Source organism: Perca fluviatilis, chromosome 8 (genome assembly GCF_010015445.1).
Source record: "Perca fluviatilis chromosome 8, GENO_Pfluv_1.0, whole genome shotgun sequence".
Classification (NCBI taxonomy): Eukaryota; Metazoa; Chordata; class Actinopteri; order Perciformes; family Percidae; genus Perca; species Perca fluviatilis.
The window spans coordinates 23393920-23411507 of record NC_053119.1 but is presented as its reverse complement, the minus strand read 5'-3'; the positions used below and the strand labels follow the sequence as shown (position 1 = coordinate 23411507).

At 40.3% G+C, this 17588-nt stretch overlaps 1 protein-coding gene across 2 annotated transcripts in view; it reads left to right on the top strand.

Moving 5' to 3' along the window:
- Nucleotides 1–3838: 3838 nt before the first annotated feature.
- fbln1 (fibulin 1) overlaps nucleotides 3839–17588 on the top strand; it is a 31089-nt gene continuing 17339 nt past the window's right edge. For both annotated transcript variants that reach the window (XM_039808895.1, XM_039808896.1), the window contains exons 1-14: nucleotides 3839–4108; nucleotides 7428–7536; nucleotides 9295–9424; nucleotides 12063–12216; nucleotides 12979–13041; nucleotides 13141–13227; nucleotides 13384–13521; nucleotides 13624–13761; nucleotides 14642–14785; nucleotides 15304–15429; nucleotides 15586–15711; nucleotides 16433–16552; nucleotides 17125–17256; nucleotides 17356–17479. In XM_039808895.1, coding sequence (XP_039664829.1) covers nucleotides 4054–4108; nucleotides 7428–7536; nucleotides 9295–9424; nucleotides 12063–12216; nucleotides 12979–13041; nucleotides 13141–13227; nucleotides 13384–13521; nucleotides 13624–13761; nucleotides 14642–14785; nucleotides 15304–15429; nucleotides 15586–15711; nucleotides 16433–16552; nucleotides 17125–17256; nucleotides 17356–17479 — 1646 coding nt within the window. In that variant the 5' untranslated portion in view covers nucleotides 3839–4053. The remainder of the gene's footprint in view (nucleotides 4109–7427; nucleotides 7537–9294; nucleotides 9425–12062; nucleotides 12217–12978; nucleotides 13042–13140; nucleotides 13228–13383; nucleotides 13522–13623; nucleotides 13762–14641; nucleotides 14786–15303; nucleotides 15430–15585; nucleotides 15712–16432; nucleotides 16553–17124; nucleotides 17257–17355; nucleotides 17480–17588) is intronic.

Sequence of the window (17588 nt, the reverse complement as noted above, 5' to 3'; positions counted from 1 at the left end):
CCCCTAATCCTTCTTATCTGTTATTGGCTGAACACTGGAACACGGTTTGTGTATGTTGGCATGGTCCAGGTTGGACCACTTAAATTGTTGGCGTGTGTGGACCCTAGGCAGTCTACAGAGACCGCGCTTTTTTACAGTGTGTTTAGGGGACCGGCAGCTCGCAGATAGCGAGATGTTTGCTGTATGTGACAAAACATTTTGTAGCCTAAAAAACGCATGACATCGCTTTGAGTACCTTTAAGTTGTCAATTCAAGTTGTCAAGTCTGCTCACAGTAGATACATCCATCAACACTGAGCTAATGTGGCCAGGTCTGGTGCGTTTTTCCTGTTTATTTCTCCATGTGTAAATATAGAAGTGATCAGAGGAAGGATGTTAATCCTCAGCTTTGATGTCTGTGGTCTATTTTATGGGGAATAAGATGTGTTATGGAGCCCCTCCAGGCCTGTAAAATTAAAACATCAAAGGAGTCAAAGCTGCTTGAATGAACCCAAGACTGTTTAAGATGTTATTGTCACACATCATTACACAATAGTTCAGCCTGGTGTAATTTGTCAGGCTTTTATAGTGCAGAACTACAGATCTAATGTTGTAAAGGGAAATTTTATGTGCATTTATTTATGTTTATTTAAAAAAAGAATAAAAAAAAAAGCTTTTCGGATTATATTGTGAAAGAGTGAGCACAGTGCAAATGTTATGTGAGACTCAGAGATACAAACTCTTTTATTCCTCTTTCCATTCAGGCACTCAACTCAACTAAGAGGAGGTGATAGCCCTTGTTTATATTAATGACCCCTTTATTTATTTTATCTTTATTTTTATTTATTGTTTTGAGTTCTTGTAATTCTGTTTTTACTTTCCTTATCACTCCAATGCAAATTTTTATTCTTTAACTCAGGCTCAAGCTGCTGTTTTTATTTGTGTTAATTGTTGTGTTTTGTGTTGTATATTCGTCATGTGATGTCTTCCTGCTGCATACTAATTGCCCTTTTGGGACAGAAAATAAACTGAACTGAACTGACTCTGTAACATTTCTTCCACACACTCACCATTGTGAACAGTTTTATTATAATATCCAAGAGCCACAACATTTAGCCATAAACCTACTTGCATGCAAATCAACTTTTATGTGTTTACAGGTTTCAATAAAATATGATAGCTTACATCTGAGTAATGATTCTGGGTAATAAATAATGTCATAAACCCCCTACACACTATAAATGCATGTAAATGGAGTCTATTAATGTCCTACTTAAGAATAAGAAATGTATTACTTCCCTCATTACAACAAAGCCACTTTCTCCTTTAACAAGTTTCTACAGTTGTGTTGACTAGCAGTGAACAAGTCCTTCGGGCCCCACCGGCCAGGCCTCTGACTGCCGGCTGTGTTAGTGGCCCTCTGCTGATTGACACAGACGTGGCAAGACAAGCTTTGTTGAGCTTCAAAGGAACTGTACTGCACCCCCCACAACAAGATTAACACTGTTTGAATGCGACCTCGGCCACTCCAATTTCCTCCACCTATGAGCTGAGAGGTCAGCTCACGCTGCTGTTTCTTGTTAAAGCCCAAATCTAGATTGGAGGTGGAATGGAGGGCTGGTAGTTTCTGGAAAGCAGGCATGATAAGTAGCCCTCAGATGTTCACTGTGCTTTTAGCCAGCCAGGCTTAAAGCCTGCCACTGGCCCGGCTCTCATTTCGGACATTCTTCATTCGTAATATGATGCCTATTATCTATTTTCTACATTACACTAAGACAAAGATAAGATTAAGGACAGCAGTAAAGGGGTGCTCTTTGTTGTAGTAATAACTGCAACATCACAGAGGGAGGTCGCCACATCCTTGACTGATAATGTAATTGTCTGCAGGAGCCATATCTGTGCTGCTATAGCAACAGCCGCCTACTTTTAACCTATAGGCCCTGCACAGTTTAAATATTCCAGGACCATATGCAGAAAACATGCTAATCCATTACTATAAACTCCATGTCTGCTTTTGTTGTTGCCAGGGTTAAATCGCTGTACTGTTAGTGTGGCACTGTAAGTGCAGATTAATTAAAAAATATGTTTTCACTTTACCGTGCAACTGTAAAGTAAAAGACATAAAATAAAGGCAGACATGTTCACTGTGATGGATTACCTCATCAAGCAAGTTCTCTGCAAGCTCATTTTTACACCATAGAGGGATGATTTTTTTCCAAATGGGTTTTATTGTGGAAAAAAATTAATCCTGGATACCTACATTGAAAAATTCAAATTCAATTTTCTAAATAAGGAAGATAAATAACGTAACATTTAACCTTAAATCCCCACTCCATATCCTAAGACAGCTCTGCAATAGTGGTACTACATAGTGAAATCAATGGTGACACGTAACACATTGCTGGTAACACATTGCTTGTAACATGCATAAATGCATATTAGCATCAAAACACTGGTGTGGTCTATTAAAATGTGGTTTTAAGGAAGATTGTTGACAGTACAACAGAAATGTAGACTGTATTGGACTGAAGAGCACAGAGATTGAGACTCAACTTGTCACACACTACACTTAAACAGTGCAGTTACCATTTATAGCTGCCATATACTTGTTGGCTTTCTTGTATGCCTGTGGTGTCCTGATATCAAGTCCTTGTAGATGTTTCTAGACTGGCTAGACTGTTGGTGGAGACATGTGGCTCTGATTAGAAGATCATTTAACCTCTCTCTGTCACCATGCCCAGAGTCAGTAGACTGATTGAATTTGCAGAGGGCTTTAGTTGGTACAAAATGTTTATAACGCAGTCTAGCAATTATTTCTCCGCTCCTTGCCAATTCCGGTAGACTTGTGTGTGTATGTGCATGCACGTGTGTGTGGCTTGTTTATACCCAGCTCCTTCCCACAGTTCATGATCACTTTGGCTCACAGTTTGCCTACATCTGTGGCATGTTACAAATGCTTTAATTCATTAACTTTGAGGGAAAATGCCTCATTTTCTTTGGTACAGCTGTGAAGTTAAGTACACAAAACATAGGCAAAGTAGTTAGCCTACAGGAACCTTAAATACCACTGTGCAGATACATTTTTAAGGGGGATTCAAATATAAGGGAGCATGCAACATCACAAAGCCAGTTTCCATTTTGATCTATCATCTTTCTTAGGGTGCAGCAAACTCAAATGTAGCAGTGAATACATATAGTTATTTGCAGGCAATGACAATTTTTATTTATATTGTTTTATTCTCCCTCTTTCCTCTAGAGAGATCCAAAAGGTTTCAAGGCTTACAGACTGGACATAGCCACAAGATATTTTTAAGTTACCCCAAAACTGGCTCCAGATGTTGAGTAATCAGTACAATCATTAGTCACAGAGCGAAAAAGTCTACTCTGCTATTGATGGCAAGACAATTTCCATGTGTGCATGCATACCTTGCAGCACAGTAGCCTGAAGTCACTTACAATTGCTCCTGTAGGCAGTAAAACCCATTTCAGCCCACAACTCCCTTATATTTCAGGTCTTATACTTCCAACTCACATACATGCGTCAATTATATAAAACCTTTTTGAAAGGATAGGCCACGTGTCAGAATATAGTCATCAATTACAGTATAAACTCACTTCTTCTAATCTAATCTTTTATGTGAAGCACTTCGAATTGCTGCTTAAATGTGCTCTATAAATAAACTTGCCTCGCCTATAACCAATCTGTAGCCTAAGTCTCAATAGCGAAATTATATTTTTTATTTGTAATATACTGTAAATGAGCTTACGATGAATGGCTTTCATTTTAAGTTCATACTGGGTGGGGGTGGCTGATTTGATTAACAATAAGTCGCTGTCTGTGGCCCCAGCCCGCCCCTCGCAGCGTCATAATTGGACGCTCATTCCTCCAGTCAGCTGCAACTGCGACTCACTCAGCTCCATCACATCTACGTCTTTTCCCGCGGACTCGGTCTTTCCTTTTTTTTAAAGGAACACTGCTGTTTATTTACACATCCTGCAGAAAAACCAGCATAGGCAAGCTCAAAGCTCTCGGACACCTTTTATTTCCCCCAGTTGAATCTCTCTTTCTCATTCAATGGCTCCGTGTGTGGTGCTGCTCTGCTCTCTGTTCGGAGTTCTCCTTGGCCAAGGTAAGTTACCTTTCTGTAAAGATCCCTACTACGTGACGACTTTTAATTAAGATGAACCACGCCAAGCCAAAGAATGTTATAGGCAGCTATTTTAAAGGCAGCTATTCATGCTGATGTGGGTGGATATTATATATTGCGTGCTAACTTTTCACATGGATTTGTCAAGGTATTTACAGTAAGAATGAAAGTGATGATAGGCAAAGAGTGAGACCCAGGGAGGTGATGAATTTGTCACAGGACTAGTTGGGGCATGTGATAAAAGCACAGTTCACAAAGCTGGGTGCTTCAAAGTGTTGCAGGTTTGTATTGAAATGAAGTAGGGTTAACATTGTAAAGGCTATATATAACAAAACGCCCTGATAACTGCTTTAGAAGGTTTTTCTGTTTCTATTGTTTTCCCTCTCAACTTACAATGAAGTTAATGATATTTAGTGTTATATAAAGTCATGTCTTAGCAGCTGTAAACTCTTTGCACACTGCATTGTGTAGGACAGAAATCCAGATGCTACATATTTACACAACTTGAAAATGTCATCTCAAAAAGTAAACTGTGTCTTTAACGCTCTCTTTCATTCATTACGTTTTTGTTTAGGCTATAGCCTACATGCAACTTGATTTATAAAGTGATACAAGAAGATGTCACATTAAGAGTGTTACAGTTTCGCATTTAAGTTGTATGAATGTATGTTTTTCTGCCCTGCAAGTCAAAGGCCAAATGCCTTGATATGCTGTGATGCTATGTCAGAACGACGAGTGTCTCACCAGGACAGGGTGGTCCCGACAGAGGAGTGTGATTTATACATATCCAAATGTGCATGGTGCCCTGGTCACACATTTCTTTGAAGGGGTTGGTGTCACAGATCAGTTTGGAGTAAAATTCAGATAGATAGATAGATAGATAGATAGATAGATAGATAGATAGATAGATAGATAGATAGAGTGAAAAACATCTACGTCCTGTGTCAAAGTCTTTTCATATCACTAAGATTGACAGAGACCTCCAAATAAAAGCCTCAAGTGCAGCCTGTGAAAGAGATGTACACTGCTGTTGTGATATCTGGCTAAGGCTAACTACTCTGCCTGGGCGGAGCTCCACCAGTGGGCTCATTAAGCCGTGTTTACATGAGGCGTCTAGACGCAGGCAAGCCATGTGCTGCTCTGCCAAGAAAGAATGGCCCTCACAACCAGCACTGCTATCCAAGATGGAAATCAGCCCTGTCCAGACAGACAATGCATCACAGAGACAGAGACTGTATTCTAGGCCGGAGCACGGCTGCGCATGGTTTGCCTCTTTTGATAAAACAGCACCACACAGTTTTAAGGCACTTCTGGTATTTCAATTTAGGTTTGCTAGAGCAGCAGACAGTGGTGGCGTTGGAATGACTCTGTGATGCCTTGTGGGTTAGAGTTAGTTATCAGCAGAGTGCAACTGTGGGGAGAAATCTCTGGGACAGAGCAGTGTGAGCTGTTACAGTATGAGACCAAGTGTCATTTAAAATATACAAACTGCATACTTCAATACAAGAGTATTTGACACCTTTGTATAAGGCCTTAATGGCACTCACTGCACATTTATATCCAAATTGTAATTACGTAAGCTAAATGTTTTGTCTCGTTGGAATATCTTGGTGTTACTTTGCAAACAGATAGAGGTCTTAAACATTCAGAGACAGAGACACTACAACAGGGCCCACTTGGTAGGCCCATGTGAAAAGCTTTTGAAATGCCATCTCGTTTCATCCAGCTGCTACAAGGTTTATTGGCCCGAGGATTCTGGGATTTGCCAGACTTCCAGAAATCAGTAGTGAGTCAGCTAATGTGGCTGCCTAGTAATAAATCCTCTGTCCATATTCACTCCTGTCTGCCAGTTTAATCATCCTTTTTGTAGTAGCAATGGTCACAATGTTTTAATTCTGTGCTTCGCTTTTCTGTAACCTACACTGGGGAAATGCCTTCCTTTCTTGAGGAAAAAAACCCACATATTTTGATTATAATAAACTCTTAGTCATTGTTATATCTTGCCCCTACTTAGTGCTGGGGCTGTAGAACTGGGTTTACACAAGGCTGCAAACTATTCAGAGAAGTTGAGGGTTTTATTGCAATTGCAATGTTATTACAAAGTTTATCAATGCAGAAAACTGTTTGTGGTGATGACTATTCCTGCTTGTGCTTCATATTTGATTTAGTGGTTATAATAAAATACCTCCAGCACCTCTGGGAGAAAGCAGCAAATCTATAAAACTGAGGACTGCTATTCCAGACACTTGTCCTCCCAACGTCATCTAACTTATTAACTGAGGTTGTTGACTCTTGCCAGACTGGTCACGGCAGACGCTGTGTCTCAAACAGATGGATTTGTTCAGTGCATTTCACAATCACTATTCCCAATAATTCAGAGCATTCAGTCACTAACCAGAAACAACTTGTATTATATTACAATTTTGTATTATATTACAAAAATTACAAAAATTATTTCACGGTGAGTTTGTTTTTGCTTTTTTATCTCTGAGGACTTGCTCTTAATAACAATTCGGCGCACTTATCCTGGTTTGAGCCGAAGGCAAAAAAAGTCCAAGGAGCTGATCTGCCAAAGCTATTTCACGTTTGGCAGATCACACAAACCACAGGCGAATGAATGTACTTGATGTGATTGGGACAGCTGATTGTTTACAGAGTCGAGGCATTCCTCACTCTCTAATCCACATGAATAAACAGCTAGATCACCACAGAGTTGGGTGTGCTCCATTTAAAAAAAAAAACAACAACCTCTCTTGTGTCTGCAACAACATATCCATCATTCATTGTCTTTGGCAAAAAAAGGCCTTCGAGCAATTCAAATTGCCAGACAGATTTTGAATTTTGTTTTTCCATCTTTAGAGGACAAAGGCAATATCCCTTTTTGTTCGGGTTAGATTTCCAAATTCGATCATCCTAACCCTTTTTAATCAACATTAATCACTTTTATTTTTGCCAAAAGAAAATGGCTGTCAAAGAAATAATGCTTAATGTCATAAAAGAATGCTTAAATCATTAGATATATTTTTTCATCATGAACAGCTTAAAGGGCTCAAAAGTAGCCTCAAGCGAGTGTGGTAACCACCTTGTAGATATGCAGGCAGGTGTGATAAGTGCAGAGGCAGCAGTACTCCGTCTGGGCTCTATCTCCTGCAGTGATTATGTTGGTGGGGGTCCCCTCACTGCGGCAAAACAGACACTGCCAGATATGAAAATGTCCCTCTGACAGTGCACGGTGAATGGGGTGTGCACCTCTTCACCTGTTCACACAGACTCACCTTGTGTTGTTTTTTAATGTTTGTAGGAGTGGAGCAGATCTCCATAGAGGACTGCTGTAAAGATGGCCAGAAGCGTGGCAATGATAACGAAGAGTGTGTGTCCCTCTCTCTCATCTCTGGGTCAGATACATGCAGGTGAGCAGGCGCTATCTGCTACTTTGCTCTCACTGATTGCAAATCTATACACCACAAGGTTTATGGTTGGTTGGTTAGGGGCTTATTCAGATTCACAAGTCAGTAACTCTTGCACCCTTTGTCACAATCTTTACATTTTCTATTTGCGCCACAGAAGCTCCTGCAATATTGGCCCCAAGGGATTTGGCCTGTACCATGTATGGGATGTCTGTAGGCCTATGAGATTGCTTTACCTTACTCCCGTAAATCTCCATGCACATTATTCACTTCACATGAGAGCAGGAAACACTAATAGTGATGGGATAATAACAGGTCTGCTGGTAACCCTAGAGGGTGTGCTGCCACAGGTTCAGGGCCTATAACCCAGGGAGATCTTCTGCTGTGAACACTGATGGCAAACACATTTACCGTAGCCACCCTAAGTGATCCTAAATTTGTCTAAATTATAGTGTGTGGGGAAGAAGGGAAAAGGGCAGAGGTTTGTGGGGGAGCAGGGTGGAAAAGGGGTGAGGGGGGTCAGAAGAGGGGCTGTTTCCAAACCCAGGAAATACCTTAGAGGTGAAACGCGACATAGAGGGAGGATGGAGGGAGGCAATAACAGGAAATCTGAACGATTTCTTCAGACACCAAAGGGGAAAAACAGTATGAAAGGAAAAGAGGGGAGAGAAGAGAAGAGAAAAGAAAAACAGGAGCACAACTGTGCCCTTAAAAGGTTCTGTAGAGGAGGTGTGCGCCTTGAAGTGAATTTGAGATCTACACTAGTTTATTTGGAAAGAGATTTCTGGTAAGAGTTGATAAAGAGGCTGGTTGGAAGCAGAGAGGAGAGGTGAGGGGGTGGCGTTTTATGCTTTCTGTCTTGTAAAAGTGCAGTGAGACAGATATCCAGACACCCACTCTTAGCTGATTGGACTGCACTAACAGACAGCAAATGCTAGACCAAACAATACAAATCTGATCAAACAGAAACATTAAGTAACTGATATTTTGATAATAGTGGTCTCATGTGAGTGCCTGTGCTTGTTTCAAATATTGCTTTTGACATTTAATCAGCCATCATAGTAATATACAGTCTTTTATTGATCTCTGTAGAGATATATATTTTATGATCCTCATTTGCACAGAGCTCCGAGGTCAAGGTTGCCTGGAGTACAACTTGTCTCTCACTTAACATTTTTAAATCTGTAACATGTCATCACTGATTTCTAAGGAAATGGTGGTGTGATCCTGTCCTGGTGATGTCATTTACCCCAAGCAAACTGTATGTACTGGCAACTGTTAGTCACCCAATTAGCGTGCAACTTTCTGCCATTCTCAGAGCACACAGCATGCTTATCTAAAGGGACCAATTTGTTTTAGTGATATTATACTAAAATACATTTCTTCAAAAAAACACACAATCCCATCCCGAGTAAGGACATGTGGAGGTGGACAAATGTTTATCATGGGACTGGAATGTTGGTTAAACAACAGAACAATGGCCTTGGGAGTGCTGCTCAACCTAGTTCAAGTCTAGTAATGTCAGCATTGCAAAACACAATAAACATCCCATGCCTTCCTTGGAATCCACAGAGGACTTACTCAACCCATGCACTTATTCACGCATTTTTAGCATGACAACTCTGAGATTCCCATCAGGCTTGCCTCAGGCTAATTTTAATGGGCTAAACTTGAAGGCAGAGTTGTACTGATGCGAGGAGATTATTGATAGAGCTGAGAATAAATGCAGCACCTGTGTTTTGTGTTTTTTCTTGCTGACAGGATAGTGCAGGAGCAGTGCTGTGTAACAGTGCTTGAGGATAACATGTGCACCACTGGTATCAACATGGCCAAAGACCAAGGAGCCTGCGACTCTTTATTCACCAACACCTGCGAGACCAAGACTACAAAGGTGTGTTTGTACCTGTATGTGCACATACTGTACATACGTTTATATTTGTGTGTGTGTGTGTGTGTGTGTGTGTGTGTATGTGTATGTGTGTGTGTGTGTGCCTTACTAGCTGAAAATAGTTTGAATAGAGACAAAAAGAGTAAATTAAATCACAGTGTGCACCAAAAATCTCCCTCTACTCAATCAATGTACAGTACATCACTCTGCTGGACAGCCAGTTTAGAGGCAAATGATTGATGAGAGGGATGGTGCGCATTTGTATGTGTCTTTGTCTCTGTGTGTGTGTGTGTGTGTGTGTGTGCGCGCTGTGAGCAGGATGAGGCATGTCACTCCAGGGAGGAATGGAGCTTGTTGCTGTCAGATAGATTATAAATTCAGCTCTGACTCTAGAATCTTCTGCAGGCTCATGTCCAAGCACTTTTCAGTCTTTTTATCTTTTTATTCCTTCAGCCCAACCCTCAGTGTGCCTCTATATTTTCACAACATAATCTGCACATCAGCACATCAACAAGATAAATTCTTGGCAAAATGTAAAAAGGAGGGGTTGCAAGTTGGTGCATTTGCTTAAAAGGATGAGATAATTGTCAGTGGGACAGCTTGTCTTTACTTGATCGACTGTAAAGTCATACTTAAATGTGCACAGGTAAGTTAAATAAGACAAAAGATATGTATGAGTAGGAGATGGCTTCACCTACTCTTACTGGATAAAATAATGTTCAAGTAACCACATTCAGAATCAAAAGGTTTCATTACATTGTGAAACAATACAGTTACAATCAGTCCTCACCTTAAACCCTTAATGTTTCTGTAAACTTAGGACAGAAACCGAGAACGAATCCAGCAGATGGTTAGCTTAGCTTGGCATAAAGACTGAATGCAGAGGGAAGAAGCTAGCCTGCGGTAAAAAAAAGAAGAAAAGAAAAGTCTGCCTACCAGCACCTCTAAGGTTTACTACATTACATTATATGTCTTTCGTTTACAAAAACCAAAGTGTAAAAGTGACAATTTGTGGTTTTACAGTTGTATGTGCGTGACTATTTCTTGGCCGGGCAAAGTGACTTCCTAAAGTGTAGTCATCATGCGACCAGCGGAGAGACATCATGAAGTCCCTGCAAGAGTTCAGCACATAATTTCCCTTAAAACCACAACCTGTAAACAAACAAGGTAAAAAAAAATATTAATAAGTGATTTGAGTGAGTTTAGAGATGCTGGTATGTCGATTTTGTTACCTTTGAACTAGTCTGGCTTACTGGATGTACGGTGCCATAATGTATTTGCCCTCTATTCCAAAATAGATATGTAGATAGGAAGCGGGGTAGCCAGACACTGACAAAGCGCTGTGGAGGTAGGTCTGGCAATGTGAGACTACCTTTTTAGGTGTTTCCTCCTGTTGGCATGCGAAGCTAAGCTAACTGTCTCATGGCTCCAACTTGATACTTAAAGCACAGACGTGTGGTATCAATCTGCTATCAATCTAACTCTCTTAAAAAAAGCAAATAAGTAAATTTTCATATATAAGTGTCCAACTATTTCTTTAACAATGAGGTTGGGTCAATTCATATGTTGTAATGCAAGTTTTTTTTTTAACTCATCTTTTGGCCATGATAAACAGAAAGGCTATCCAGGCACTGGTTTTAGCAACTACAATAGTCTTTATTCATTTTTTCTTTATTTTAATTTTTTCTTATATTTTGGAATGCCCGGATTGCCTTCCAGTTTATCCTGTTTTTCAAGAGCACCTGACACATGTTTGATCTACGGTTGAGTCTACAGAGCAACCGGTCATGTCTTTTCTTTTTCTCTGTAACCATAACACTGAGATACTATCACCTTTAAGTTGATATGGTGAACTTGTTGTGTTATTTATTTACACATCCAGCTGTCCTGAGGGAAATATCTGGCTAAATACTATGTCCACCATAGTTGCTAACCTTGTCTGTCTGCCGTTCAGTGCATGGCAAATAGTGTACAGAGGGTTTTGGGACAGAGTCAAGGCCACAGAAACAAACACACAGAGACAAATGGAGTGGGAGTTAACAACTATATAACCAATAGAGTTGTCATGTTTGAAAGACTTGTGGCATGTGTTCTGTCGCGCTATTACCATCAATACACAAATACACCACACATGGTTACATTTCACGCATATAACCTCATTACCCAAACTAAAACTAAAACACACCCATCCCCCCCACTCTGCTCCTTTCATCCCCTTCCCCGACTGACATTACCAGGCTGCCATAATGATTGATTAAGCATGCTTCAGCCAGAGGGGATGATGCCATCTCATCACTGTCTGTCTGTCCGTCTTGCTTACTGACTTACTGCTTTTCATTTGTCTGTCTGAAGCCAGTCAGTTGGCATGTCTTTTCAATCAGCCTTCTTTTTTTTTCTGTCTGGTTGATCTGTCAATCACATCCTCCTCACTTGTCACTGTAAAAGCCTGTTTCATCTACCTCCAGTATTTTACCAACTAACATCATCCCACTATCTCCTTTTTGGTTTCACTTCCTCTGGTGCATCAGAATGGGGGTTGATAATCATCTATGACATGTCGTGTGTGACAAGTGTTTTTCTCTCCTAAGTCTGCATTATGCACCAAAGTTTATTCTATTGTATTCTACCCTGCGTGCTGTAGATGTGCTGTGACTGTTGTCTTCTGGGGAAGGCGACCCAGGAGCAGGGCCTACCCTGTGACCACAACCTGTCCGTGGGCTACCAGTGTGGCCTTGTGTCCCGGGCCTGCTGCGTGGATGGAGCCCCAGACAACCAGACCACAGCAAAAACTGAATGTGAGTGAAAAACCTCAAGCATGAAGTAGGCCAAATATTAAAAAAATTGCAAAGTTTGTTTGCATCAAAGCAGGCAACTAACTAACTAAACTAACTACCTACATACCTACCTACCTAACTAACTAACTAACTACCTAACTAACTAACTAACATTAGGGTAGAAAAACAGAAAGCACTGTGTTCAAACACATGCAATATCTCAAAATATTGGAGGATGGGCATAAGAATGAACAAGAATTATGTGTAAAAATCAAAGCGCCACGGTTTTGACAAACATAAGCCCACACTGCCCCCTGCTGGATGTATGTGGTCATGGTGATTTAGTCATTGCTTTCAAGGGAGGTAAACACAGATTAGGGTTTTAGTGTGTTGCTCACATAGACCATAAAAATTGCTCATGGGCACTTCTATTTTCTAGTTCCAACTTTCCAGTTGTGAGGATTTGTGGTTTTTATTTGTCCAGTTTAATAGTAAATTGAATATATTTGGGTTTTGGACTGATAGACAGACAGAACAAGACATTTAAAAATGTCACCTTGGCCTTTAGGAAATTGTAATGGCCATGTTATTCTATTTTCTATCAATTTAATAGACCAAAAAATATTTACTTAATTAAGAAAGTTATCAGCAGTTTAATTAATAATGAAAGTAATCTTCAGTTGCAGCACCGGAAACAAACTTGCAATATTTTGAATGGTCTTAGGGGTGCTTCTTAAGATAGAGATGTAAGGTGTTAAGATGTGTTTTATTTCTCTCATGCAGTACCAAACAAAGATGAAACCAGTGACAGTGGAGATAATTCAGTATTAAGTGATCAGTGCAAAGGTATAGTATAATAAGTCAATGAACACAATTTCCTACACCTAACTGATTTAATCTTGCAAATGCAGGGATCAATTGTCAACATGTTTGTTTCTATTATAGGGAAATGTGCTCATAACTGTGTGGGAAATGGCACTTGTTCCTGTTTCAAAGGCTACAAACTCAAGCCAGATGGAAAGAGCTGTGAGGGTAGGTAGTACTCTTAAAACTTGAATGTTTCCATTTGTGTGACAGAAGAAATTAGAGCACAGAGAAAGCTTTTTTGATACACAAAACTGTAATACTGTTTGTCACTATCGGAAAGATCAGCACAGTAAGAGAAGCTCTGCTTTCAAACACTCTCAGACATCAACGAGTGTTTGCTGGGAGCCAGCAACTGTCGGGGAGGAGAGCGTTGTATCAACACAGAGGGCTCATTCCGTTGCCAGAGAGAGGTCAGCTGTGGGACTGGCTATGAACTCACTGACAACAACAACTGCAAAGGTTAGTCACACTGTGCTTAGTTTGCATCTTTGAATGTGTTTCTATGTGTTTAGGTATTTGCAGTGTTTTTAAAGGCAATTTTCCTGTGATTTCTTTATCCAGACATTGATGAGTGTGAGAGTGGCATCCATAACTGTGGCCCAGAGTTCGAGTGCCAAAACACACAGGGTTCGTTCCGTTGTCTCCCTAAAGTCAAATGTGGTGCGGGCTTTATCCAGGATGCCCTCGGCAACTGCATTGGTAAGCACCATACTACAACAGCCCTTAAAGTTACAGTTGGTTAAACCTATGTCATATTTGCTCAAATTGTCACTATATCCTGACAGTGCTACATATAAAAATATATTTCTGCAAACATTTGAGGCGAGAAATAGGCAATGCAGTAACATTGACTTGATTTATATTTGATGAGCGCTGCCTAGTTTTACAGTTTGACCGCAGTTCACAAACTTGTGCACGTTTTCACCGCAGTGTCAATCAATACTTGTATTGATTGACACTGCGGTGAAAACGTGCAAATGCCATTAAGAGCTTTAGAGGGAGGCAGAGGAACCTGATGTTTTCACAGATTAGCTGTCTAATCTGCAGCTCTGAGGATATAGTAACAGTTTCAGCAAATATGGCAAAATAAAAAAAAAAACTGCAAGAAAATGTTTCACATGTATATTCTAGGTGATTTTAGTCACTACCTGTGCATAACTACCTGTGGAAAAAATAGGCAGATTAACACTGGAAAGCTAGGCGGATGCACACTAGACAATCTGCAAAAGAGATGGACTGGTAAATAATGCAAGACCAATCAGGGAAATTGGGAGCAGGTGAGTAAGTGGGCGGAGATGATCAGGTAAGGGGAATGGCGGGAAAGGGGTTACAACAGGGCAGGAGAGAGCGGCTGGATCTGTAATGACAGGGAGAGTTGTATGTAACCATAGAGCAGGTAATCGAATACATGTTTAGGAAGTGCCTGAGGTCATGACAGTTGTAATGACTTCATGGCCTTTGTCTAGAGCCACCTTTAGGCCAAAGTTTACATTCAAATAACTGTATATTCAGTTATAAAAGATAGACCAGAGCAATCTTTTCATGATTTTAACAATGTCATCTGTGTCCGCGTTTTCAGATATCAATGAATGTGTCAGCCAGACGGGCCCATGCAACCGCGGGCAGATCTGCATCAACACAGTTGGCTCGTACATCTGCCAGAGGAACTCTGTTAACTGTGGTCGAGGATACCACCTCAATGAAGAGGGCACACGCTGTGTTGGTATGGCTGAAAAACTCACCATTCCTAGAGAACAATATTACTAGTCTATAGCCACAACGTTCCACTTCAGGGATTGCTCCGTTGCCGTCGGAAATTCTGCCAGATTTCACTCTTTTCAGCCGGATGTCCGTTACTTTCCGTTTTGTTTGTGTTGGAATTTTAAACTCCGGTGGATTTCTGAGGACTATGGTTAATTGCTCCTCAGATCTCTGCAGGGGATCAATCTGAGTTTTCTGTTGCACGACTAAATCAACTTTTGAACGTACACGATCCACCAAAACAAGTTCCTTCCTGGCTTTTCCCTGTGCTTAGTGCCGCCCAACCAGATTGGGATTGATTTAAAGAAATGCCAATAAACCAGAGAACGTTTTTCTCCCATCTCGGAATGCTGTGTGGACTAGCCGAACCCTCCTCCGCAGCGCTGTGGAGGAAGGTCTGGCAAAGCGAGACTACAATGTTACTAACCTACCTGAGGTCCTTATCATGGTGTTCACTGTTCTTCGCATGCCCCTCTGCAGATATTGATGAGTGTAAGGGCCCTGAAAAGGTCTGTGCAGGTCATGGTTGTATCAACCTGATAGGCTCCTACCGCTGTGAGTGTGAGACTGGCTACATCTTCAACAGCATCAGTCGGTTTTGTGAGGGTAAGCAGCTGGTCGATCTCGCTTGATGTTCTCATATAAGTATCTTAATCCAAGTGTATTGTCTCCATGTAAACAAAACAGACATACTGTCTATATAGTGGTACTGGTCAAAATGTGTATAAGAGAATTTTGTAATATTTGGACTTTGTGTGTTAGATATTAATGAATGCAGGCACTACCCTGGCCGCCTGTGTGCTCATAAGTGTGAGAACACTCTGGGATCCTACCAATGTAGCTGCACCACCGGCTTCAAGCTAGCTGCTGATGGCAGGAATTGTGATGGTAAGACTGTCCAACTATCTAAATAGCAACTGTTTATACAGTATACAGTATGTGTAGTGTACCCTGTAGGCTATACTGCATATATTCCCAGTGACTGAAACATTAGAAACCCCTGATCAGCTCTGAGTTGGACAACCTTTTGTCTTTGATTTCAGCTGACACAGATATGTTCTACTACCTGCTATGGCATCAAGTTGTTTTGGTTTGATTGGTTAATTTATAACATTCTAATTTTAATATTTGTAAAATATAATGTATCAGACTTTGCCAGGGATAGGACTATAAAACCCCAGATTTATTTCCATTGATTTCCCAGGTGTTTTCACAGTCTAACAACATTTATCAAGAGTTAGATTCAATGTCTGACTTAAAAAATACACTTCTGCATTTTACCAGCCATTTTGGTAAAACTAGCGACTGGTAAAACTAACAAATGGTAGGTACCTTTTGAAAAACGTCCACCCTCCAGGCACTTACTGTACAATCATGCTTTTTTCAAAGTCTGTTATATTTCAGCCCATTCTCAGTATCCAGTTTACATGCAAACCAAGTGCGTAACTTTGCAAGCAACTATTTATGTTGTCCATATTGAAATGAACAGAGGAGGATCCACCTCTCTGCAGGTGCATAGTTTTTATTCTTCTGATCACTAAGCTGTACCACTTAATAAACTACTAGGACAGAGCTCATAATGGTCTGTAATCATCTTTTCTCTGTGCAGATTTAAATGAGTGTGAGAGCAACCCATGCAGTCAAGAGTGTGCCAACGTGTACGGCTCCTACCAGTGTTACTGTCGCCGTGGCTACCAGCTCAGTGACATAGATGGCATGACTTGTGAAGGTAAAATGGAACCTTTTTAACAGATACACTAGTATATTGTGAAAACATGTTTTATAGATCAAGGCAATTAGTCCTGTATTCAGTATGTTCTGGTTGCTATGGTGCTTTTGAGCTTGAATATATTATGTGTTAATATGAAGACTTAGCTTATGTGTAAGCAGCAATCAATATAGAAAACTGTGTTATATATGAAACAAATCAATCATAATCAATCAACCAATCAACATTTATTTATATAGCACTTTACAGTAACCAACAGGTATCCAAAGTGCTTCACATCAGAAACCAAGACTAAAACACACATATAACATATCATACAGTAAAAAGAATGACAAATAGAAACAATAAAATCAGAAAAGGTTACATAGAAATAGGAGAGGGAAATTGTCACACCACGGCTATGTATTAAAAGCCTTTCTAAACAGTAAGTTTAGACCTAAAATATATATATATATATATATATATATATATATTTATTTATTTATTTATTTATTTATTTTTTTTATTTTTTTTTTCTTCTTAAATTTAATCTCTGTTTTGACTACTTTGTATCTGTCTTGTTACATTTTTAGATATAGATGAGTGTGCCCTGCCCACTGGAGGTCATATTTGCTCCTATCGCTGTCACAACACCCCTGGCAGCTTCCACTGTTCCTGTCCTGTCAGTGGCTACACATTGGCACCCAATGGGCGCAGCTGCCAGGGTAAGCTATCGTACATGTGAAGTCTTATGTCAATTTTGATAAAATTCATTTTTTTGGGAATGTTTTTTGAAATCACATTTTTTGTTTTTGCGCTCACAGATATTGATGAATGTGTGACGGGAACGCACACATGCACAGTGAATCAGAGCTGCTTTAATGTGCAGGGAGGATTCAGATGCTTATCCTTCGAGTGTCCAAACAACTACCGGCGCGTTGGAGAGACGTGAGTATCTGGATTCTGTACGCATTTTTGCTAAACTGGACACATTTGTTAATGAACATGACTTTTATTGTGTCCTCTATGCTCATAGGAAAATGATAATAGACAGACA